Here is a 27,188-nt window from a genome sequence, read left to right as displayed (position 1 = left end):
AAAAAAAGGAAAGAGTTTATTATGTGATGCCCATAGCATACTGCAATCCAGCAAATCCAGCCCAGTTTAGTTTGTCTCAAGTCCTGAAAATCTTAACACAAAGTCAGTAACACTGGACACCTTAAACAAACGTGAGCATCGTGCACAGCGAATAAGGAAACCCTGCCTTCTGAGTTGGCTACATTCTGATTTTCCTCTGGTTTTCAGCACGGGCTGTCCTGCATTCTGCAAGTGAAGGTGCAATAAATCCCTTGTACAAAACACCCATCTATGACAGCACCTGGGCACAGACTGGCCAGATAGCTGAATACAGGTTTAAGCAAGAGAAAAATCTGGCTGTCAACAATGAAGTAGTGCTACTGTAGGCTATTAGGGAGTGGATTATAAATGTTATTACTTTTTCCCCATTCAAAACATACATTGCATTTCATGTAGTAGTCAAAGTATCAGATTAGTTTATTTTCCATTTCATGAGAAAATTGGCTTTTTTTCCACCAGAACTGAATAGCTCCAGCCTCTTCTGAATAAAGTCTCTTTTCAGGTATAAAATGAAGCATTCATTTTATATAAGTCAGCAAGTCTACAAACACTTATTTTCATGGTACACCAAAATAACTTCATTTCCAAGGACCAGGAGGGAGAACAAGCCACCAGCACAGTGTTCACAAGACAAATCTGATTCCTTCAAAAGGTGACATCCTCACATCGCTGCTGACGGCTGCACATGCTGTATTACCTACAGTTCTCCTAAAAAAAAAGTATTTCTGCCTTGAATATCAACACACGCTTGTAAAGCATAACTAAACCCCATAAATTGCCTCGTATCCATGCATGTTCTCAGAGGAACTGGTCCTGCTGTTCCCCAAATACAGATCAGGCTTGGGCAGAGCCTGGCTATCTAGCAGCACTTTGGCACCACCAACCACCAGGACAGGACACGCAGCATGGGCTAGCGTATACTGATGTGATACAGCTGAAACTCTTGACAGAATATGGGTGTGCCAAAAGCCTGTCAACTGTCTAGCTGCTTGCCACGCTAGTAAATAAATCATAGATGAGGTTCAGCCTTCCGCTGCCAGGGATCTGCTGTCAGAACTAAGCCAAACAGCGTGGTTGCAGCTTCTAAAGCTTTTTTGTTTTTAAGTGTTTTCTCTGAAAACCAAAGGTAGGTGCAAGCTGCACATTTTAAAGCAGAAACTACACAGCTCACAAATCAATTTTAATAGTTTTCTCTTCGGATCAGATGGCGTGTTTGTGCACTGACGAAGCTGCCTGAGAGACAGATGCGAACTGACAGCAGCGAAGGCCCTTCCGTACTGAAGAGTTACCCCTCTGCGGAAGAGACCTGTATGGCTTGCAGAAGTTTGGTTCGCCTGGTTGTACCCAAGAATTCTCTGAATATTTAAGGCAGCATTTTGTTTTAGAACTGAATGTTGAGGAATACCTCTAACATGCGGCTTGTCCTGTAATTTTGGGTGGCTTTTCATCTGTTCGAGGTTTTGGAAGCAGAACGGATAGCAAATACAGATTTCAACACAGCACATCTCAGGTAAAGTTACCTGCTTTACTCCCTTAACCTTACTGTGGTGCTTTTCTGTTTGTGGCCCCTCAGTCTGCCCGTGCAAAGCGTCACTGGGCTGGACAAAACAGGGAGGAGGACTTCAGCAGGGCAGGGGGAAAGACACATGTCTGGGCCCCTCTGCGCACCAGGAGGTGCCGAATCCTTCAACTGAGGTAAAGCAGAACTATTAATTAACTACACTGTCCTCAGTGGAGTTTAATGAGATCCTACTCTAATCTTACTCTAATCTAATCTATATAATGCTGTTTCAGCTAACTACGGTACCTTCTTGTGCATAATGAGCTTTCTTCCATCTGTAGATGGGTTCGCCCTCCCGTTAGAAAAAGATACCTGAGTGTTTTGCAAACTGGCCTGCAATAGCCTCCTGGTGGACAAAGCTGTACAGCACAAAGAGTTAAAACACTAAAAGTGGAATCCATTTTCCATGGAGAATTTGTCCGAGACCTACAAGACCGCTTGAAATTTAAACACTATTTAAAAGGCACAAGAGGAACGTAAGTGATGTCAATGCCATGTGCAGGATTTATTTCATTCTGGGAAAGTAAATGTTACAGGCTATACTTGGTTATAAAAATCAGACAGGGAATGAAGTAAAAACTGTGCAACACACGTAATATAATTCACGAGGATTCAGAATGCAAATGCCTCCACTCACTACTAGCAGTACTTTAATGCTGTGTGTGACAGTCTTTCCTAAATCAAAAAGTTATTAAATGTAAAAATAAAACAAGTTAGCCCTAAACTGCTAAACTATTTAATATGTGTTGGGAAATGTGTTCGGAAATGTACAGAAGGGCAATAACTACCTACTTGAGAAGGGGACCCTACAAAGCCAAACGACAGCAACAAAGTACATTAAATCCAGCAAACTGGATTTTTTTAGTCTCATGCAACTATTCTACAGAAAACTGGCAATTTTCTGGTTCTTCACTTGCACCCATCATTACTGTACCTGCAAATCCTGTCTAGTGCTCAGATTGGCAATAGTCAACTGGCATCCTTGCCTCATCTCTTTCTTTGCAATATTGTGCATGCATGATGTTGTGGTTAACGTTACAGAAAAGGGCATCAACGAAGAGGCTGAACCAACCGTGTTACAGCAACACCATGCACATAATGCCAGTACAACATAGTGCCCAAACACTGAAACAGAATTCCACAGCTCTCCTTGTACCATTCCTCCAAACCCGAAGACTTCTTCTTCTGCCCCAGCTGTTCCAGTGCCTGCCTCAGCTCTTCCCTGACTCCGTCCTGGGAAAGTCAGCAGGGCCAGGCAGGAGCTGCCAGTCAGAGGGACAACGTCAATGAAGCAGCTAACGATGCCATTCTCCATCTGCCTAAGAGGACTGTGGGGAAGCTGAGAAATTGAAGATTTTAAGCAGGCAGTGGGATGAGGAGGCAGAGTGCGCACAAGAGGGCTAGTTTTAGACCAAAAAGTGCCATTTGCTCACTCTCCTTTAGGAGGGAGAGACAGAAGAGACAGAAGCAGGTGTCTTCTCCAAACTCTTATCCAAGTGGATAAGCTGCCCCGAAGGCATGGCATTTGCCGAAACTTCTGCTTTACTTAAAACTGGGCAGTTTATATTGATTTAGCAAGAGTTACAGCTTCCCATCACAAAGGGCAAGACATTTTGTGAGTTTTAGTCTACAAAATTATCTCACTTAGCACATGAAAAGCATTTCGAAGTAAAGGGGGGCTGCTCTAATGCCAAAGCAGCAGTGGATTTTCTGACTAGATGTTAGGGGTGGAAGGGCAGTGAAGAGTGATTCTCCTCCCTAGTCTACAAAGCGGGCTGCCTGCTTTCTGAGCTGGTCCTTGGTACCACCTCTCGGCCCGAATTTCGCATCTGGTCCTCCTTCCGTGCAGCGGCAGCTTATTAGAGATCATTTGATCTATAGTATAAAGCTCCCGGGCCACATCCCCAGCTGCATATGCGTATACAGCTCTGAGGAAGTCAGTGGTGCCGCACATCTTCGCAGTAGATTAAGATCTTGCCGCATCACTCTTAAATCTGGCAGAAAATTCAATATGACATATTGTACCAATTCCAAGCACAGTTTGAAATCTACCACGACATCATTTGTTTTCCTAAAGTATATCCTGGCGCTGTCAGGCTCTGCTCGAGCTACACCACGCTGGTATCAACAGAGATTTCTTTCCTAGGGCTAAGGCATAACTGCTGCTGCTTCAGCGATGCCTTGAAGCAGCGGGTTCAGTGCAAATCCTCCGTTATCACACTGAGCACCAGATTGGAATGAGGCTCTGGGTTTCCCCTGCTTGACACGGCGAATCCTAGCTTCCAAAGCAACGTTTGTATTGGGATCGAAGCAGCTAGGAGAGCGAGCCTATTCGGTGGTGAACGCACCAAGAGTTTATTTGTAAACGGATTCTCATCTCTTAAATATTTTAAAAAGTTCAAAAATATTAGGGGGGTAAATGCAACAACTGTGAGTCTTGTTTTTTTTTTTTTTTCCCAAAGTCCTTATGCCGATACTGTGACAAGCTTCCAGTGACTTGTGTTCTACGCTTCAGTGTTGATAAATGCAACAATTTAATTAAAATGCAAATTCTGTTATCTCAGAAGAAAACAGCCGATCCAAATTATCAACAGAGAATGCCCAAGCCACTCACCTACAGAAGCAACAGTACCTGTAACCTTGACAACCTTGCAAGAGACTGTCGGAGGCTTCTCCTCCTCCTCCTCCTCTCCTTCCACAAAAGCACAGCCGTACTCTGCAGAGCTGTGCCTAGCCCCTCTGCAGCCTGCCCCTGCTTTTGCATAGGCCCATCTTCCTATTAGTTCAAAAATACAAGTCAGATACAGTGACTCGGTAAATCACATTTTAATCAACTGTTTTCATTGGGCATTAAACCAAATTATGGACAAAGGAATCTGTTCAACTGCAAGTTAATGTGTTTGCCTGGAGAATAAGTCATGGCAAATTTTAGCCAATTAGAAGTGCAGTGACAACCTCTGCAATGTAACAGTTTGATGTAAGACTGCTCTGGGCTCAGGTTTTTTACTAAACTCCCTAATAGCTGCCCTTTTAATAGCTCCTTGCAGCAGTCAAATAGGTCACTTTTAAGATATCTGATAGAAGACCTGATAGTTATATTACATTCATCACTGTGGGATTAGAGCACTTTGTAAGGGACATAACCTCAACATTTAGCTTAGTGACTATTTCTATATATTTTTTTTTTTTGTATGTTTGTTTTTTCACATTTCACGGAGAGATTTCCCACAGTTACAACATGAAAAGGCAGATCCTACACTTTGCCCGGGAAGTCTTGAGAACCACAACATCACAGAAGAAATAGCTGTGCTGTGAGAGATCAGAGGTTCACCCACACCGCAGCAGCCAAAAGATGCGCAGGGCAGTACATGGGAACAGAGCAAACACAGCTCCTAAAATACACGCCCAGCTTCTAGTTCTTTGAATCAGAGACTTTGTAAAAGGCTGCTCTGTGCTTCGTAGTCATTACTGGACTTTTTTGTGATCAGCCTCTCCAAAATCCTGGTGAAACTGTAAAGCCTTCTACTGCACTCGGTAGCAAGGAGGCCCACAGCTCTTGCGCACGGGGTAAGACAGTTTTCTTTTACTGCCTGATGCTTTCTGCCAGCTACCTGGGTTTTGGTTCCCCAAATTGACACAGTGGGAGAGGCAATGACAGCCATCCCCAGCCCGCTGTGCCACTCCTCACCTTGTAGACCTCCGTCAGGCTTCCCACCCGTCCCACCAGCAGGCCTGCAGACCAAGGAGGCCAGTCCTGCCCCCTGCCGCCCCTGCTGACTTCCCCTAGCCCTCTGCCAGTTCCCCTGCATTATTTTTGGGCTCTGAGGACCAGCCCTGCCCACCCCAAGCGAGTGGCAGAAGCACCATGGGCTTTTACAGTCCCAGAGGTACTCCCTGTTCTGTTCCCATCTCCCTGATCATCCCATCAACTGATGACAAAGTTGAGCTGGTATTTTAATTAAACTATCAGTTTTACATCAGACATAAAACTTCTAGAAACAAATGCTTCATTATTTTCAGAGAAATTGTCCTGTTGCCTTTCTGTGTTACGGAAAACTTTCATTTTCCAGCAGTAATACTTGACTGCCTCCCACTGCTATTCCAGCCGGGTTTCAAGGCGTGCCAGCACAGTGCAGCACCCCAAAACCCGGCTGCTCCATCCACGGCAGTGTGCTGAAGCAGCCCGGTTTTGAAGTGCCGGCGTTCTCTCCCTCATCCCTCTCACATCTAATCGCCTCCTCTGCAGACGGTATCTGCACGTACTTTGTGCCCTTCCAAGCTCTAATCTCTTCTAAAGGGTCCGTATCTCCCCGACTTGATTTTGTTTCCCTCTTGTGTGGATATATATAATGCCTCTATCTCCCGCGAAACGTCAGCTTGGAAGATAAAGCACAAAAAGCAGCTGGCAAAAGCAGTCTGTGGACGGTGCCTCTCATTCCCTGGCAAAAATAAGTTCATCACCCCTGCTGCTGTCAGCGTGCTGACGGCTCCCAGTCCAGCGCAACCTTTTACTTGCCTCGGTACCTTTGGACGCTACTGAACCAAATCCAAAAGAGAGTTTTCAATTACAGAAGAAGGATTCGGGTAGACCCAATTTTAAGAGCAATTTGGGACCCCGAAGAACCATGAACTGTTTCTTGTGGCTTATCAGCGCCTTAAGATACAGACAGCCAGAGAACCATGGCAAATATCTTAATAGACTCCCAGTAAGTGTGTATGTATGACAGGGAGAATAAAAATAAAGGTATTCATCCATTTGCAATTTTACCTAGCTGCGACAGGGAATAATGTGCTATCTTTCATAAAAGCAGTGTTTTGTTCACGCTAGACAGAGCCTTTGTGCTTTTAAGAATAATAACCCCCCTCCCTTTTCTAGGGTCATGTTTTGTTAGATGCACAGGGAACTGACAGATTGCAAGAAAATCTGCCAAAGGCAAAACAATTAAAAACAGCATTTTGCCACATAATTTAGAAGGGTGGGTGCAACAGCATCTGCGGAAAGGGGACAGCCAGAAGAAGCTGAATGAAGTTCTTGTGTAACAAAACGGGCTGACCGTGTCCTCAGTGGCACTCCTGCCACAAAAGGGGTAACACAGCCAGGGCACTTGCTGCAGTCTGTGTGCAGGCGGTTTAATACAGAAGGCAAAAAAGCTACGATCTTGTTTAGAGCTAGGTTTTAATATTCTGCTTATGAGACTCACAAGCCCTGCATATGATCACGTTCTGTTGGTTTACTTTTTAATTTATCATATGTCTGAGCACTACTGAATCATGCTTTGGTCCGGCTCCAATCCTAGAAATGGGAGAAGTGCCCAAAAATTCAACAGATCATGAAACACAGCAATCACAGCCGCTGGGACAATCCTTTCCACCAGCGACCCTTCCCAAGTCCGATTCTCCACTGCCTTGCCCTTTGCAGTGACATTAGCACCTACGGAAGCAAAATGCAAAATGCTGCCGCGAACAGGGCTGTGCAATTACTCTTGCACAGACAGAAATGGCTTGCAGGAAGGGAACAGTCCATAATCCTGACAACAGTGCCGTCCCCGTGGATCTTCATGTGTATTCAGAGAAAGGGAATTTAGATATCGGCTTTTTGTGTACGGAACAAAAAGCAGCTCAGGCACATCGAACACTCCGCAATCAAATACTGCACGAGGCAAACAGAAAGCCTCAGAGCATAAAAGGGCCCAATTAAATAGGGGGTTTGAGTGCCACAAAAATAAACTACATCAAACAACTTCCTTTATCAGAGAAAATATGGAAGGACTTTAACACTCTGGTTACAATGATTTTCAGAAGTCCTACGGCTTGTAAAGGGATATTGTGTTCCACCCAACACCAGCGCCAATTAGACATGAGCTGAACATTGTGTCTGTCTCACAGCAAATTATATCAACGCTTAGAAGCCAGCAAGCAGCATATCAATTTTGCTCTCAGCTTTCTTGCAACTCAGTCACCACCCAGGCGATGAGAAAATCAGAGGCGTGCTGGGAAAACGCATGACTGATGCTTTTGACACGGAAAGGCTCGGGGCTGCTGGGAGCAGTGGTGTTAACGGGGCAAATCCTTCCCCATCTCACCTGTTCCTTCACCCCAGTGACTTGGTGAGGTTCAGGGGTCTGATGAAAGACCGTGCACCCTGCTGCACAGCCAAACCTTGCCAGCCTCGCTGGGACACGTCAGCCTGTTCCTCAGACTCAGAGAGCCGTGTGAAATGCCGTTGTCAAGAGATCCTGAGCAAGTTATCCTAAAAAACTATTATGCAGATTGAAATAGGCTTTGCACTTCCAAAAGCGTGTGCTACAGGCCAGTAATTTAACGCTGTTGCAAACGCTGGAACTAAAAGCACTTTTAATTAGACAAACCTCTGCAGCACTGCTCGCCGTACAGTCTACCAGCCTGGTTCGTCAGGTCACCGAGAGGTGTACAGTGACCAGCTGGTAAGGCGCAGGACTGCAGGCATCCTGACAAATGTACTAAATACAGAATGCTAATGGGCGCTTGAGAATTATTACGGAAAAATCCCCAAAGACTACAACTAAATCGAAAGCTAAAATGGAAGTGAAGTACAGTGTAACGCTGCTTTGGCAATCAAGTGGAATATAAATCAGTGTATTTTTCCAGTCACTATAAACCACTGAAGAGTAAGAATATGTACACAAGGATGACCAATGGCTACTGATTGCTTCAAGGAATTATTTAATCAAAGCAAAACCAAAACTTTATTGGTCAAGAGTCAGACGTTTTTTAATCCTACTTTAGAGTAAACACCCTGAATGTTAAATCTGAGGTTGTTTTTCCTTACTGAGAAGTATTTACATCTAAATACTGAGTCTGGAGTATTCAATTCCAGAAAGACTGTCACAGCAGATTGTGTCAATTTGCCCAATCACCTAGTCCTCTTGCAAAATGAGGTGTTTTATAAGGGTTTGGTTTGCCTTTTTTTGTTACTTTTTTTTTTTTTTTTTTTTTTTAGGGGGCTTGTCTCCACATACAGATTTCTAGTCCCTCGTCCGGTTTCCCCAGAGGTGGCTGTCTCCAGTTAATCTACTGAAGTGACACAGACTAAACCAGAAAAAGGCAGCTGTACCAGAGGACCAGCAGTTTGGTGTCACAGACGCCACTCGCGGTGTAACCTCACACAGACAAGCTGTGCAAAACTTGGTTAGCTGTAGACACAGGGATTAGAAGTTCAGATTCTTAAAGGGAATAAAGTTTGTGTAATAACAGAAATAAATGGTCTGAAGCATCAGAAGTGTCAACTTCATACCCAGAGACTTGTCCTGTGGCAGTTTCTAGAATATATGTATGGAGTTGTGCGCACTTAAACAATTTCCTTTGAGTTGCATGTCAAAAGGTGAGAGCCCTTTTGAGACTGACTCCAGCACACGCATGTCATCGCTCAGTTGTGGACACTTGTATGATGAAGCACTGTTTTAGCCCCTGATGATCTCTTTGAAAAGACGCCTGTGTGACTGGAGCAGGAGTTGCACAACAGATTCCCTGCCGAAACAACACAGTCACCTTCTACCACCCAAACCTCCCCACTCAGGACACCATTGTACTTTACTCATCACCCCCTCAAGCACCTGTAATCTCAGTCATTGTCAGTATTTCCCTCAGCAGCTTCTCTCCGTGACCCAGTTACTCTACTTCTGTGCTCCACAAACACTCCTAAACACATTCTGGCCCTGCCCACCATGCATTTCCCCATCGTGTCTTACTCCAGACAGACATCCACCAGCCTTCTCTGCCTCTGCCACCGCCTTCTTGAGACAAGAGCTGTAACATTAATGCTAACACTACATAATTTTCCTAGTAGGTGGTGCAGGAGGCAGTGAATGAGTTTAAGCAAAGAGAAGGCACTGGTGTAAAACTGTCCTAAAGCAAAGTAGACTAAAATTTATTTAAAGCATAACAAAACAGTTTCACAAAAGGCTTCCTTTAATATATACTGAAGGATGACCACTTTTTCTCCCACTTCCAGTTTTCTCATTTACAGTATTTCCAAAAATCTGCCTCCTAAGAATAGATAAAAAGAATACCCTTTATTACAGGGAGAGAAGCAACATGGATCTATGCCAAAAAAATATTTACAGTTGTTGGCAAGTCATACATCAATTTAAAACATAATGGATTCTAACAACATCCTTTGCCATGCATTTTTAGCTTCATTCACTGAAATAAAAAGCCGTATTTCTCAAACAAAAATCTACTGGAAAAACAGTTCTAGTGCATGGGATTCAGAATGGAAAATGAAGAACCTGTTTACTCGCCAGTCCTAGTGAATTACCACTGTCTTTAGTTGTGATAATTTTCAAGGTGTACAGTTGTAATTGTGGGTCATTTTAACTTGATGCCAACATTATGTGTATCTGTAACTAACAGAGATGTTAGGTTTTCCCAAGAAAAGATTCTTTGGGAAATTTAAGATGCACCTACCTAAATTACTTCACAGCTGAGAAAAAACACAGTATTTTTATGAGCAAAGGAGAAGTTATGCTACGCTTCCATGCTGCTAAATCAATAATTCTACCTTTTCTTCCACTTTAATGATTTTCCCCTGGTGGTTATGAAACACAGCGCTAAGACAGTTTACTTCGGAAAGACTGTATTTTGTACCCGCTCAGGAAGATGAAGAGAAAATACCATGGACCGAACAAACACGATGCTCTGAAAGGGCACCCTCCTTTCCAGGGGTGCCCCTGAGCAGCTCTGCATCCACAGGAGGCCAGGATGCAACCTGGGGGAAGCCTGGCGTGGATCCCCCCTGCTGGACAGCCTGGCTCTATGCGGCTTGGCACCCAGCTTTAGCTTCCTAAAATTGAGGGATCTAGTCCAAGGCAGCCATCCCCTGTCCCTCTGTGTGCCGAAGGAAAGGAAGAGGTGACTCCAGAGGGACACTCATCTCACAGCCTTCAGACATGGAGAGAAGCAGTGATGGCTTCATCCGGACAGGTGGCAGCTCAGCCTGCCCACCCCGCGGCTCACAGCCTTGCTAGGCCAGCTCAGGGGAGCTGTGTGTGCCACCTCGCCCTCCATCCCCTCAGGGGTGACCATCCCACACACCAGCCATGCCCGCAGACTGTGGTGCCAGCCAGCGTGCCACAGCAGGGGTAAAATGGCTGCCCGCAGCCTCAGGCCACCGGCGGGTGCTGCCATGGCGGTTCGCCAATCTGGTCCACAGCTTGTCCCCTTCCCTGGCACACAGAGCTGCTCCTCGTGTATCAGCCTTCAATTTCTGACATGGGCTCGAATCATTTTCTTTCTTCCCTTAGTGCCACATCCACACGTCTCTTAAATACCTCCAGGCATGGGGACTCCACCACTTCCCCGGGCAGCCAGCTCCAATGCTTGACCACCCTCTCTGTGAAGAAATTCTTCCTACTGTCCAACCTAAACCTCCTCTGAAGGACAGGAAGGGGTGCACCAAATAATAGCTATTATTCTGTCAATCAGAAACTGTCAGCAATTCAGTGCTGCAAATTTAAGGCCCCATTCCTGACAAGACTTCTCTTAACTTAGGACCATGTCTCAAGACAGCTACTTAGAAATGCAACCAATTGCTAAATTAATCTAAACATATTAAACTGCAACTTAATCCAGTGGTGGATGTTTAGAAATCCATCACTGTCTTACACAAGTTAATTTTCTCCTGTTTCTATTCGTATCACCCTTACACAATTCGTGAATCAATAACTACCCAAAGGGGATGCTTTGGCATAGGAAGAGGGGGAAACCAGAAGATATAAGGATGATTCACTGCAAAGGTAAAACAGTCAGAATCCACTGGTGTTGGAAGAAACCAAATTAGTGGGAGTGCAAGCAGTAAGGAAAAAGGCAGGGAAGCAGGCAGGATGACTGGTAAAATGATATTAAGAGATCGTCTCTTTGTGGAGATGGAAAGACAGGTGATTTGAAGTGAGAGACATGAATTATGAAAGATTCAGGAACCGGTTTTGTTAAATGCAAAGATTGTCTCTGTGAGTTATACAAACCCTTTCATCTTAGAGAAGTGCTGCAGCACAGAAATTGCATGTCATTCACAGGGGCAGACATAAAAGGTTGTGCACTACCCAAAAGAATTCTTCTACATAATATTGCTCAACTTCTTCATTTTTGGTGTCTGAGTTCAGCAGTGATTCTTCCATGTGCTGCAAAGTTAAGACCGCAATTTGATATTGCAGCTCTCTTCTCCCATCATTAGTGCATACTTTTTCTCTCCATTATACAGGTGTCTGAAACTGGGAAGGAAACAGCAAAGGAGTGAATCCCTTTGGAGTAGCCACATTTGTGTGTACATGAATACATTTAATCTGGGTCAAGTGAAGGAAACTGAAGATGATGATGTTAAACCAAAAGTTACCATCAACATTCCCACTGCAACTTTTTAAGAGATATCAATGAATCTAGTTTGCATATTTAGCCATCAACCCTAACATCTCAGGGAGGGCTGCTTGGCTAGAGAGAGGCAACAGTGCAGACCAGTCAACAGCAGGACACAAACATACCTTCAAAAGAAATCAGGGCTCATTTAGTAAATGCAAGCTCACAATATAAGCAGCAGAAATTCAGATATGAAGGTTGCAAAGCTGTCTTTTCCTCTAAGTGGTAAGAAACAGGGTACTCCCTGTCAGTGGCTGAACCATTTATATGTCCTAGCACTAAGCCATGAGCTGGCATTACGAGTATTACTGAAGCTACTGTTTACAGGAGTAGTCAGCAAGCTCCAGCAAAGATGCTCTGGAAAAAATAACAAATCAGATCAGGCCTTTTATTGAAGTGATAGTCCAGAAAACTGTCCTGGCAAAAACAAACTGGCTTCTAGGCAATGGACCCCAAAGATGGTCAAGCTGGCATAGGGTCAAGCTGGTCTGCTTCCAAGATTTCTCTTCTTTTTTTTCCCCCAGCTCATCAGACCTCAGGAGCAGTTACTGAGGCATGAAAGCTAGTCTTTGTATTTACAGTAACAGAATTACTGTAAACCTATTCTTAAATATTTCCACATATTATATGTTTCTTCTTGTAAAATTATCTCTAAAGGCAAGTATTATGGATGTAAAAATTCTGGAGGAAAAACAGCTGGTGCTTTTATGTTTATCTGAAAGCTATGTTTGTTTTCTTCTAGGCAAAACCAGAGCCTTAGGAAATCGTAAATGATTCCCAAGACTCTTTGAACTGATTTTCATAAAACTCTGATTAGTGCACTAGAAAAAGAGTAGTAAATAAAATGGAAGTGGCAAAACTAGAAATTACATTTTACTTTTCTACCGAAGCTATTACTCCTAAAAATCCCACAAACAACAATTAAGAGCTCAATTTATGATTATAATGTTAGCCACCCTATTTGTCTTTAGGGTATTCTTCTACTCGGTGGTAATAAAAACGATTACTTCTCACCTGTAGCATACACAGTGCAATCAGAAGGAAAACCAGCGAAGCTCGTGTGGAATACAAGTTATTAGTTTACATAACCCCCCTAGAAGGCAAAACTAAATTAAAAGCTGGAGCTCTTAATTACAGAGCGGATCAAAGTGTTGTAAAATACGTGAGATTCTGAGATATGGAAAAGGAATGCTTTCTGGAGAAGGAATGTCCTACTGCAGGGAGAATAAATATCAGTCCAAGAGGAATAAACAACCAGCTCCTCTGACTCATTCCCTTTTGCACCATGTGATTTATCCCTGTCTTGCTCAGGAACTTAGCTTGTAAATATTCCCTTTGCACTTGATACAAGAAGCTTTAGTAGCCCAATATGTACTTGAAAGTCTGCAAACATTAATGGATCAGTAATTTCTTCTCTAATTCTTTATTCCAACTTTTCAACGTATGCATGTGCCACTGAAATCTGTGTATTACATTGCATGAAAATCTGTTTGATAAGAAATCTTTGCAAAATGAAAGCTTTGGATATGTTTTTGAGAGAGAATTGAGAAGTGGTCAGGACAGGAGGATTTTTAAGGGGAATCTCATTTCATCAGCAAATGCATGAAGACTGGAGGAAAAATGATTCAGCCTGCAAGTACCAAACAATTTAAGAGTCATATGGTATCTTCTGATTTCCTTCCCTTTTTCTTTTTACCTTTTCTTGCTTATTGCATTGTAAACTCCTCAAGTCTGAGGCTGTTTCTTGCATTTTTATTTTTTATTTTTTGCACAGGACCTTGCATATCAGAGCCCCAATCCTAATTTGGAAATTAATCATAATAATTACAATCAACAATTTTCTATCTATCGGAGCATTTAGGAGTTTGCTCCGCAGTCCAAATACTAAAGGCTAATTATTTGACACGTCCATTAAATCGTGAAGTAACAAATCTAATTAAACAGTGAGGAAAAGTTAAAACATAAATGAATTCTGTCACATTAGAGATGAAGGAAACAAAGGATGACTACAGTCAGAAGACTCTAAGAAGACTCAGGGCTCTACCATGAACAATACAAACACACCCACACGTGGTAACTCTCTGTAACAGGAAGGTGGCTCTGCAGAGATGGAGTTGCAGAGGTATCTCTACCCACCAAACACTAAAAAGCCACCGGTTGCAGTGCTGTGGGATCTGGCAAATAATGGCTAGGACTTGAGCTTCCTCACAGACTCCGTGACTCTAGGGACTTTCATTATATTTCCCTTCTGTTTCCTTTCCAAAAGGAAGCCTTTTCAGTCACTTCTTGTTAGCCAGCTCCATGTGACTATCCAAAAGGGCTTAGCTCCAACTAAAATGCTGGAAATCAGCTGCATGCTCCCTTTTACTGGGTCACTGATGGAGACACTGAGTACCCCAGGAATCAACACAAGAATGTTTTGACCCACAGGATCCTTACATTTTCCTTAGATTTTCTTTGCATGAATTTCTCTATTTTTTAAATCTGTGCAGGCTCTTGGCTGTCACAGGAAACTGTGGCAATGAGTTCCACAGTTTCATCGTGCTTTGTATGAAAAGGCACCTACAGCCCTTTGCTTCCTTTGAGCCTTCACCTAATAATTTCATCGAGCTAGACTAGCTCTTACAATGTGAGAGACAGCAGAGGTGATATTCAGAGGATGAGCAACCGAAGTTCTCGATAATAAGGATTTTCTCCTTTACAATGCCTTCTAGCCAAGGATTTCAAACCATATCTCAGGACTTACACGCTGTAAGATTAGCCAGAGTTCTATGAATTTATATTTTGAGGATCTGTACACTTTCTTAAGCACAAGAATACCAATGATTTTTAATACGTTTCTCCCCTTTTACTATGAAAAAGGGAAAATCGCCTATGTCCTTTAGAAGAAAGTGAGTTTTCCTTAAAATTGCAGTGTAGAGACACCAGCCGATTTCTAACAAGCATTCAATATATGCTTGCTGTCTAACGTGCAAGTGGAAATAATGTTTCCTCTATTATTATTTTACAGGCTAACAAGGCATCATTTTGTTTCTAAATTGCAATCACAAAAAAAAAACAAAAAGAATAATTTTTAAAGGAAGCCCTGGCTATAACGCTGTAAACAAGATCACTTAAATGCTTTAAAACAAGCTAAAGCACTTTGGAATGGAAACTTAGAATTTGTATAGTTCTTGGGAAATTACATCAAGGAGTAAAATACATCAAGCAGCCTTCCCTGAAGCGTGAGTGTGTTGATTTCTACTGTATTAGGAACACTGCTCCAGGTAAAACCATACCATCAGCAAGACTAAATAATCCAGTTGGAAAGATAAGATTCTCTGAGGGAATTGTATGCAAACAGAAGCAACTGCTCTTCAAAATGCCTGCCATAAAAGCTACTCTTAAATGCATCTTCATCTTCAGCTAATGCTGTAAACACTAGACTTGTCAAAGGATACTGCAACAAAATGAAAATACCCTAACCACAGTTAAATAATCAAATTGATAGATTTAGATTCCAGACTTTAAGTCTTCCTGGCACGTTGTGTCATTTTCCCTGGGCAGAAAGCCTTAATAAATAAAACAACTCTACACCTGTAATTACAAGACCCATATTTTAGCTAATTATGTCTTATTTATTCATGCTAAATAAAACTATGTTGACAAGTAATGACTGAGTGCAGATACTGTCAGAAAGAGGCAAACTCCTAAAACAGGATAAAATGTCAGATACAATGGAAGGCAGCAGGAAAACTGTTTTTTTATTTCTTTGGTACTTCCTTTTCTCAGCCTTCATTTCTTTTCAAAGTGGAACTTTTAAAAGCCACACTCAGCCACTTATTTTTTCGCAATAGCTCATCTATCACAAGTTCTTCCTGCACAAGACGTTGCTTTTAAAAGAACATTTCTAACAAAGGATTCTGGTGAGAAGTCAGATTCCACTTCCAAGCGGTTAAAAAGTGAGAAAAAATGTCTAAGGGAAACAACTAGCCTGCCTACCCACATTTCACAACATTCATCTCCCATTATGGACAGACTTACTAAGCCTAGGTTTCCTAATTGTTTGTTTTTTATTAAATAGATTTTAAGAGAGGCTCCCCACCTCACCCCTGGTGTTTATGGGTATTTATATCAGTTCTGGCAAATTACAGCAAGGAGTAAAATACATCAAGGAGTCTTCCCTCAAGTGTAAGTCTAGGTTTAAGATGCTCCTCTGCCCTGTGTTTGGATTTCAAATGTGAGATCCACAAAAGGATAGCCAAATTGCAAGAAGATTGTGCAGGATATTCAACCATCTAGATTTAGAGAGAAGAGTATGCACCTTGGCCATGTGGCAGGAGGAGGAATGGGAATGCTAAAAGAAATTGTGGAAAAATGAATGAGTGAAGAAATTAAACAACAGAACTATGGGGTATCAGTTTGAAACACAAATAACTTTTCCATATGCTCAAGATATGAAAGAACTTTCCAACAAGCCCTTTCCTTTAATGATGAAGAAAATACCTGGGATACTGCATCTAGGAAATAGAGCAAAGCCACGTGTTCCCATTAGAAAATCATCCTGAATGCAGTCAGCACAGCAAAACAAGTGCTGCATTTTCCTGTGGAGTTACTGTTGCACAGGCTTGGGGAGACAAAAGGTTGACCTTCCCGGGGGGGGTCTCGCCCAACCCCCTTTGGGACACCCAGCCCATCAAGGCTTGGAGCCTGGGCTGTATGACCTGCCAGGAGCACGAGCAGCAAGGCTCCCACGCCGAAACCCGCATGTCTGCATGCTCCCAAACCCAGCCCAGGGCATTACAGACATTTCAAAGAAGTTCATATAATATAAATCAAACAAACTGAAGAACGCCCTTTCTTCCTCCAGATATTAGGGCAGGAACACCTCACATCTAAGTGAGTTTTCTCAAATCCACTTCCTTTGTGGTTTGCAAAACAGACCCAGGTCTATATGCATCACAGTCCTCAGTGTCACCCCGTGCATACATTTTATTTTACCTGCATTATTTTTCTGGCTACATAAATTCCCTGCCCACCACACGCATACAAGAAATACCATCTTGTATGCAAGCATACCAAGCAGCAAACCAATTTCAGAGGTACTGTGTCTTAGCTAGGAAATCTGCTATCTCACCATGGGTGCTGCATTTTTTCATCAGAGGAGTGCATATTGCATGAATTCACTTACACATCTCCCGGACTCCTGCAGGATATTGATAAAAATGCTAGTTCCAAAGTTTTAGCTGTCCCTAACATATCCGTGTATGTTTAATGCAGACTCAGAAACACTGCTGCCACTTTGGTACTTTCCAACAGCAATATGTAAAACATGGAAGTGTCTTTCTCTTTTGTTTTTTTTTATTTTTTTTTTCCTCCAGCACAAAACAAATTGTCGTATTAGAATTCTATTACTGGAAATCTAGAAAAACACACAGTATATATTATGTACTGTTTTTTTTTTTCCACAAAACCTTTCGGTTCTTGAAATTTCCATGTTTCCAATTCGGGCTAGACATTCGATAGCCCTGGAATAATTCGGCATTTCTTCATGCCGTTTTTTTTGTCATTTTGTTTTAAAGGATTACCCAACTGAATATCTTTAAAAAATATATATTTTTTCTCTATCCAACATACTATGTAACTTCATAGTTGCTGGTGTCCCTTGCTTGTTGACTTTTTGCCTGTAGTTATTACAGTTTTCCAGAATGAGCTCAACTAGTTTAGGCACTAAGTGTCTTGTGACCCTTCACATTTTTGCTCATATTTTTGCTGTCTTTGGAGTGACTTTTCTAAACAATCTGAAGGTTCCCCATGGATTTCCTAAGACTATACATGCAACTTCCAAACCAAAATGTTGATGTTGTGCTGCTGGGAACTGCTATATCCATGCACATGTGGACACACTCGTATAAACTAAAATATTAACTCCAAACAAGTTCAGCCAACTGAGTTTAACCAACTGAGGAGGACTCCAATCTATTCTCCCAGACAAAACGACACTGAACAAAAAACACCGTAATTAATTACGGGCATTTGGTCACTGCTGATCTATGATTTTAAAATATTTTGGATGTTTTCCTAATTCATTCTTATAGAGTAATGGTATACTTGCACAACTGATTGACCAAGCAGATTGTAAAACATCTTTCAGATATGTGCAATCTTCTAAAAGAAGTACATCAAGTTTCTTTCGGTATAAATTTAATACACCTCAGACTGCAGGATGTGTGTGAGCACAAAGAACACTGAAGGATGAACTCGAGTAAGAACAAACTTTGCCCATGTGAATCTGGACAGGGAACCCTCTTGCTGTTTGGAGGGCCTTTCCTAATGCAGCTGCAGGATGCAACAGAGGCTCTCTTTCCTTCCAATATGATCAGGGGATGAGAAGATTACTTTTTCTGGTAACTCTTCTCTAGCAATGACAGGATGCACTTTACCTGTGTTTCCTTTGCCAATATCCCAAACTGCCACATGCTGCAAAGGTCTTTCAGAACTGTCACAAAGCTGTCTGAATGTGTGATAAGGATTGCTCTCCTGTGCAGAGAAATACTTCAGGACGTACTTATTAGCAAGCTCTTATAGCTAGGAAGAACCTGCCTGGATATTTTTCTGATTTTTGGTTTGCAAAAGCTTTACTGATCTGGTGAAAGATTTGGAAAGTTCTCTAATAAAAACAAAAACAAACAAACAAACAAAAAAAACAACCCAGGTTTTCAGACTATTTCCATTTCAGAGATTTAAAGAATGAAGGTTTGTGCAGCCAAGCCATTGCTTTTACTGTAAAAAGCAATGATGTGCAAGCAGAGGAGCTAGATACGTGAGCAAAACTGACTCCTTTCCTTCACCATGGGTTTGTATGAGTTAGACCAGGGACATCAGCTTTATGCCTGAAGTCTGCAAAATAGGAACAACTGCTGTGGGCTGGACGGAGGCAGAACCAGTCTGAGGTAAACCAAGTGCACACAGCAACGGGGAGCTTCCCGCAGTGGCCGGCTAAGAGAACTATGGATGCTCTGTGTTGAGTAGCTCCACAACTTTTAGCAAAAACTAGATGATTGCAAAGAAGTCTGCAATAGCTTCTGAAAGTGAGGCAGTAGCACCAGGATGATTTTTTTTTTTGGTAAGGGCTTGAGATGAGACTTCACTATCAGTTACCTCTAGGAGCAAAGAGTGAATATCAACCATTGTTGCAAAGCTGCAGCCCACAGAAACTGGGAAGGGAACGGTTAGTTTATAACTTATGATTAAAAACGTGAGCTAGAATTTAAGTATTTCCTTAAGAAAACAGAAGAAAGGCGGGGGATGAGCTTTGGGTACCAAGAGCCTGTAAAGTCTCAGAATCAAGCTTTCAGACACTTCGGACCACCTGCAGAAGCCAGAGAAGCTCACAGGCTGATTCACCTCAGCTCTATCCACAGCAGATGCAGACATGAGTTGCAAAAAATTCTTCTAGGATCTACAGTTGACAACTTTTTATCATGTATGTGTGTGGACTGGGATGTTTGTCTCACTAGCACTTACACATTTCGAGCTGTTAAACCTCTGAGGCTCTACCTTTATTATTAGAACAATTTATCACAGAAACAAACTTTTCTGATTTTTTTTCCCCAAAAATCATTCCCCTCTCCCCATCAGAGGTTTGCAGTAGAAACTACATTAGCACTAGCTTCTACAAAAGTGGATGGGAATTTAGAGGAAAATACAGTAATCACTCAGGACATCATCTCTGGACATGCTGAACCACAGTGGCATTTGATTTTCAGTTCCTGCTTGCTCTGATGATGCGAATAGGCACAGATGCCAGGCAGTTCTAGCGGTTGACTACAAACAAAAAGAAGTCCTTTGAAAATATGTCTGCTCAAAGGATTAAAAGAGGAAAGACTGTCTGGAGGATTAGAAGAGAAACACTAGCATGACTGAAATAATGTCACCTCCCTTAAGCTGCATGAGTCAAAGTACAGGCCAGGGACTTTTAAAACTTGAGGAAAGTTTTACTCAGCTGGATGTGTAATTAAACATGTCTGAAAAGCACATTTTAAAAGCACCTCAAGGACTGCTCTTGGCTGTATGAGTTTTGTCCGTCTTGCTCAAAGCATGGAAGCCGTCCAGTCGCTTCCAGAAGAAGGCAAAAGGCAGAAAGCGTGCTCTGCAGGCACAGCAGGTACTCGCAGATCTTCTCAAGGTGCTAGCTTGTAATTTCCTGAATCATGGCTCTGTGCTGGATCGTGCTCTCACAACACACGCACACAAAGCAAAGTACACAGTGAAGGTCCTTGCCGTGGAAAAAGCTTTTACTGAAAGCCAGCATCCCTAGGTCTCACGCTCTTCTACTTGCCACAAGGGGACTTGGTGCCACAAGATGTCACCGAGATGAAGGTTGAATACCATAGCATCACTTCAGTTTTGTTGTACTTTGGTTACTACCAGCCCACAGGTGCAGGGAAGTCTTTGTGTCAAGAAATAAAGAAGAGACCTGTTTGAAGTGGATCACACAACCATTTTTCCAAACAGACGTGCAAGACATTAAAACGCAAGCTACAGAAAATGCAAATTTCTGCTAATGTCACCACAGGACATATCTTTGTGGAATATTCTTCCGTAAATTGCCCAGATCTGCATACACAGTGCAATTCTTGCTGTGAATTATTAGTGAATAATTATTAGTGAACAATTATTGACTATCTCAGGGATTTACACAGATATACCATGGTTTTTTTGGATGTCAAAACACTTGTCCAAAACTGGTGAAGGACATGCTGTATCTGAACAATCTCGAAGGACAGGTGCAAGTTGGGCAGATATTTTAAGATCCAAGAAGACCACTCAGATATTGAGGCACTTTCCTTATAGTTCTTAAGAAATCTGTAAAAGAACAGAAACAAAAACCAACAAGCACTGCTTGAACAGTGTTAGTCTGCTGAATCATCTGTTAACCCTGCCAGATGTCGCCAGTGATACACTGACTGCACAAACTAGAAAAGCAAACATGCAGTGACTTTGCTAAAAATCACTTTGAAAGCAATTTTCCTTCACTTAAATGTCATGATCTTGTGTCCCAACAGAAAATACATGTTCGAAGCACCACAGAAAGAGCTCTTCAAAGATCTAAAGAAATTAATTCAGACCAATTTATAATGCTCAAAACAGAAAGAACTGAACATAACAGAGTCTCTGACACTCACCTTGGACCTTTTCTTACAGTGCTGGTAACAACAAATGGGACTTAATTAAAAAAAAAAGAAAAAAAAACACAAAATGAGCAATTTTATTTAGAATAATAGTACTATATGAGCCCTACTGAAAACCTTCCAAGGCCATCTATCTCAATTATTGATAAAATGAATCAGATCCAAAGAATTAATGGTGTTAACAAAACATTTATAAAGTTTGCAGAACGCATCCAATTATCAGCTCTAAATGAAAGTGCAAAAATTCTTTGAGCTTGCATGATGTTAAAAGGAGATTTGGTAAAATGACACGACATAAAATACAGGATGGAGCAAAAACATTCACATGGAGCAAATAGCTGCTGGTTACAACAGAGGAAAAAAAATATATCATCAACATTTACTGGAGGCTCATAAATGTGTGGGTCAATGAAAGGTATCCTGATCAATCTACCAGTAGAGAGATACTGGAAAACAAGATTTCCATGCCTTCGGTTAGTTCCTTTGCTCCCAGAAATCCAAAGACAACACAAGAAAATCCAGCTTCTCAAATCACCTCTCCACCACAAATGAACGAATCACTTGGCTTGTTCTTCATCCTATGCGCAGCGGACGCTGGTCAGTAATTTAGAGCTCAATCCGCAAACACATGACATTCTACTCAGGCTCAGAAACATTTAACTTTTCCAGTGCAAAAAAAATTTAGAGCATGCAACACAAATTAACCAAAGATTGATCAAGTTGTTAACGTATGGGCTCAAAACTTGCAAAGCACTGACAAGTACCTTCTTTGTGTGCTACTTGATTTGTGCACTTGCAGGCAAAGAAAAATGGGAACTCAAAATATCTGGACAGATGTTTGTTGGTGAATAGACTCCTTTTTATGTATGTGAATGCACACAGTACTTTTACTGTTAATTTCCAGAAAATTCAGAAATTCATATGCCACCTCCAGGTCCCTAAAAGTAAAACTGTTTCCAATAAAACTGCTACAAACTCTGCTGTGCCAAAACAACAAGTGACTCCTTACCATACAAAGATTGCCTCATCCAGCATACAGGAAACAGAAAGTATCAGTCGGAGACACCTACTGTAATGCAAGCTTCTCCTCCAGGACCAACTGACAAGTTGTGGATGGATGGATGGATAGCTATATACTAAAAGGAAGAATGGAAATTCAGTGGATACCAAAGTAGCCTGAAACTTTTGAAATGAAGTCTGCATACACTCTTGCCAAATCCATTACAGAATTATTTAGTTCTCCCCTGGTATTTCAAAGTTGTCGTCCATGGATACCTATATTGATTTTTTTTTTTTAAAGACTTATATTAAACTTCTGTTTAATGTCTCTGGTATGTATATTAGTGGGTGCCATCACCAAGAAAGCATTCATCAGTCCTAGGCTACCACCAAGAGCTGGTCATCAAAGCCAAACCAGAACATACAAACAGGCATTTTCCAAAAATCCTAACAAACCATGTAAGTCGGTCACCTCAGGATGTAACAACAGCTGAAATTTCTGACCACATTTCAATGACTAAAATAGTGGTGGAAGACGTCTGCCCTTTATAACCATGGACTGAAATACACACCCCATGTATTATGGCAGCCTTTCGGTGGCATTTTCTGTGCTCAGGAAAGCTGGAAGACAGAGCATTTAAAGCAACTATGGAGTACATACCATGGGACATTACTAAAGGGACTAAGCTGTGATCCTGCCATTTGCTTGTTATAAGCAGGTGATTTTATTCACCTTGTCAAAGAGATATTGAAATTACACCAAAAGTCACTGCAGGAGCAGGGTTTTCAAAACTAGTAATATGTGTATGCACACATCTACATATATATACACATATACATGTGTGTATTATATAGTACATTACTACATATCACATACTGTACGTTATATATTATGACTACACTGCGGAAAGTATTAGGAGAAAGACAGCATTGTAGTCCCAATTAATTAAGTCCCAAGTCTTCTTAATTTTCTGAATCAGAGATAAAACCTATGTATACAGTTAAAATATTACAGTACAGTAGAAAATCAGTCAGAAAATCACTGTCAATGAAAATAATTTCTTCTTTTACGTGCTTGCCAAGATCCAGGTGTGGTGTACTGTGCTTCTTTAGAAACAATGGGAACATTTTCTATTGCGACAGCAGTGTGCAAGTTGCAGGGGACGTACACGTGCTGTAGCTGCCCACTAATCAGGCAGAGAAGAGGAACACCAGACTCCCTGGAAAGGTCGCTCCAGGCCACCAGCTCTCCACGGTTCACTGTAAAGTCATTACTGTAAGACAGCTCAGCTCTGCCAGAAGGCACCTGTCCACACTGCAAGGTGAACACTTGGTACCAGCAGCAAACAGCCTTGCTTCATCTTGGATGAAAACTCAGAGCAAAGGAAAGTCAGAGAAAGAATGACAAAATCTTTATTCTGCAAAATGAAATTTAAAATTACAGGTTTTATCATGGCTTGTTTTAATTTTTTGTTTAGAGGAGACTATGCTAGACTAGCACACCATGTTGGCTACCCCCATAATGGAACTAAACTGACTGCACTTGAGTGAATAACAGACGGGCAACTTAGATAAACCTGTTCTTAGTTCTTTAGCTCCTTCTCTTGAGCATTTGCCTAGAAGAGAAAAAAACCTGCAGCTTTGACAGCTTTTTCAAGGAGCAGCAATTCCATCTGGTTCAAGACGGCATCTTATGGGTCTGATCGGTTCAGGATTTTCTTGAGCTGCCAAGCAAGAGTGGGGTCTGTTCCCTGCAACCAGTGGAGCTGCTTGCTCTTCAAACTCAAGAAAAGCAATGAACTGGTCCAGAGCACTATTACTGTTGGGCGTGGACTCATGGGCAACTAATACGGAAGAGATGATATCTTAATACCACCTACCCAGAATCACTATCATCTCCAGAAGACAAAGAAGAGTCTATGGTCATCTTATGCTAATTATAAAGTGTACAGATTAATTCCCTCATCTCCTTTTAAGGGAGATAAAGAAGCAGTTTAATAATTAAATTAAAAAAATAAACAGTGCAACTGTACATGCCATGTAGGGAAACACGTTTGTGGTTCCTCAGCTCTAAAAACTATTTACTGACACTCAAATCACTGTAACCATTACCTTCACACAGGATTTGAACATAGCAATGCCATTCAAAGACAGCTGCAAAGAAAGACATAATTACTCACAGGCTTCCAATTTTAATTAATGCTTCCTGATGTAACAATAAAGTATGATTAAAGTATGCCTGGCCAATTGAGTTTCATACTGCATACTTATTTCTTACAGTAGCTTTTATCAAGTTTTAAATTTGAAATCATTAATTGAAACCCTTAAAATGTCGACACAATATGTTTACTACCAAGTCTTAAAAATAACTGGGTCATTATAATTAAAGTTCCTTAACTGACTTCAACTTGAAAGTGTTGGGAATGGTTGAGATATGATGTATAAAATGAACATGTTTTTAATCCAATTTTTAATGCTATGTGATCTAAACAACCAAGACATCAAAGACTGCACACTTTTTAACAGAGGATTTTTCACTTTAATGACATCCACTTTTCCATTCCATTTTCCCCTTTGTCCCCCTCCATTCAACTTTCCCATTTATTTTAAATTATATTGAACATGCAGCAAAGAAAGATGTGAAATCCTAAACCTACTGCTGGGGGCACAGTTCCTGCCGTGGTAACTCCCTCCCATTCAGCTTCACTCAGAGGCCACTTTATTTCCTTTTCAAATAGCCATTAGCTTTGCAGTGAGGAAAAGTGATTCAACTAATCCTCTAATTATCAGTAATCCAAAGATGACTTCCATTTGCAGAGAAAATGACAGACAAACCTGGCATGCCAATTCTCCTAGCCTTATATGCTACAAGTGGAGAAAACATTGCTCAGATATTACAAAGGATGCCGAATGTGAATGGAGAAGCCTGCAGACATGAGAACTGATGTCCTCAGCTCAAACAGTATGTTGTTGTTGAGCTTTTGGAGGACAGTAACTGCAAGGAAGTTTTCCACTTAGTACGCGTCCTCTGGTAGCACTGTACTGGTAAGAAAGGAATAACAGACATCTAGGGAGGGCAATGGAGAGGCATGTACTTCAGGTGCACATTCATGCTTGCAGAGCAGCAATTCAGGCTCTAAGTGTCTCAGCAGTTAATGGTTAGACTTGAAGATCTTGAAGGCCTTTTCCAGCCTAAATCATTCTATGATCCCACTGTCACTTTGGTCCTGTTGGACTTCCACCCGATGTTAGCAAAGCTTCCACTGACTGAAGTACCAGCTGGCTTGATGCCACAGCTGACTGTCACCCTGTAACGTGCTAACATATATTCTTTAAATTGCAAGACATTTTAAAGATGATACACTTCTGCAAGTGCACGAGGCTTCCCGGCGCTGCAGCCGTGTCTTACCAAGCACAGCCAGCCAGGCTGGCTCAGCCCCAGCACGGCAGCAGATCACTTACTTCCCGCACCTGGCAAATGGGCGCCGTGGGTGAGGTTGGCTTTCCTCCCTGAAATCCTGCCATGCTCATTTTCAGGGGCGGCCTGCTTTTTATCAACTCAACAGCACCAGGGATCGAGCCAGGAAAACGTTAGGTACTGAGTGTGCTCTTTGGGTTCGGCTCACGAGGGGACAATAGGGAGCAGTTGGTAGGGAAGCTTCAAAACGTTTGGCAGCTTGTTTTAAAATAAAATATCCCAAAGCTGATCGACAGCTTATGCACAGTCCCATGGGAGCATCTCAGTGACCGAGCTTTCCTTGACAAGTGCTCACTTTGGGCATCGCCCATCTTTCCATACCCCAAGGTCCTTAAACCACTACTTCCTTCCCTCCCACAGCTCTCAGGTGCATGGTTTCTCCTCATGCCTTCAGCTCCAGCCACATATGCAAATACTGTCTACAGTCCATTTAGATTTCTCTTGGGTGTTGCTTCTCCAACGTCAATTCTTTCAAGCTACATGAGCTACAGAGACTGAGGTTCACCCTATTTGCTAGCCAGGACACCTGAAAGGCGGAAGAGGGAGCAGCAATCCACATGTGAGGGGCTGAAGGGAAGGGGTTTCCTGCCCTGCCAACCCACTGCATCTCTGAGGGCGAGCAGGAGCTTGAAAAGTGCAGAAAACTGCAGGCCAAAGTTAAGAAACTAAGAGGCTTGAACATCTCAGAGAAGAATGGGCAGCAACAGAGGGAACCTGAAGCCTTGCTCAAAGGGAGCGGGGGCTTCTTCATTAAGCCCTTCAGAGCCATCCACATCACCAATAAACACAAAATAACACAACTTTTTATTCTCTGTAAAGTGGGTGTAATATATACATTGACGTGAGTAATTTGATTGTTTTTCTATGGTGAAATGCAACTGCTGATGCTTATTTTGGGTAGCAACAGAAGACCATTTCCTAGATCAGGATCCCGATTCAGTGCAGTTCTGCTGTCTTGATGTTTTCTTTTTTTTTTTTTTCCTTTTCTTTCCTCTTTCTCCAGAGATTAACTTTAGAAAACAGTCTATCCTAATTTCATTGTGTTAGGACTGCATGCCCACAGACTGTGAAACACAATCAAATCAGACTTGATAACTCTAGGCTTTTTTATTCTATCTACATGTCCATATATATATTAAGAAAATCCTTCCTTACAGTTGTGCTGCAGAAAATCTGTAAGATTATGACAGTGGCAATCTGAATTCTCCAGAACTTCCTCATTTCACATAGCAGAAGCCCACGGTAACCACTTATAATTGTACACACAACTTAACACCTGCTCTATCTATTTTGAAAACACTATAAATAGGCAATGACCCAAATCTAACCTGGCTACAGTCCAAGCCAGGGAGTCAGAAGGTTGGCAATTAATGTTATATAAAAAGACAAAACAACCCAAGAAATAGTTCACCTTTATTTGGATGTAAATCCTCATCTAACAATAGCTCTTACACTTTTTTTTCCTCTATTCTTTTTCCCTTCAAATAAACCAGACAGGCAATATAGATGTCACTAATACATGCCTGAGTACACATATCCTCATTAAATA

The 27,188-nt window shown here is 41.8% G+C and overlaps 1 protein-coding gene across 4 annotated transcripts in view; it reads right to left on the bottom strand.

The window, feature by feature from the left end:
• VWC2 (von Willebrand factor C domain containing 2) overlaps positions 1-27,188 on the bottom strand; it is a 57,063-nt gene that overhangs the window by 477 nt on the left and 29,398 nt on the right. The window contains exon 4 of one of the 4 annotated variants that reach the window (XM_080578959.1): positions 7-20,836. The exons of the other annotated variants lie outside the window; for them this stretch is intronic. Within the exon in view, the coding sequence (XP_080435085.1) occupies positions 20,778-20,836 (59 nt within the window). The 3' untranslated portion in view covers positions 7-20,777. Of the gene's footprint in view, positions 1-6; positions 20,837-27,188 lie in introns of those variants that run through there. 4 annotated transcript variants of the gene reach the window in all.

Source organism: Anser brachyrhynchus (genome assembly GCF_964034855.1).
Source record: "Anser brachyrhynchus genome assembly, chromosome: 2".
Classification (NCBI taxonomy): domain Eukaryota; kingdom Metazoa; phylum Chordata; class Aves; order Anseriformes; family Anatidae; genus Anser; species Anser brachyrhynchus.
Note: the sequence above shows the minus strand (reverse complement) of the source record. Positions and strands in the feature narration are given on the sequence as shown.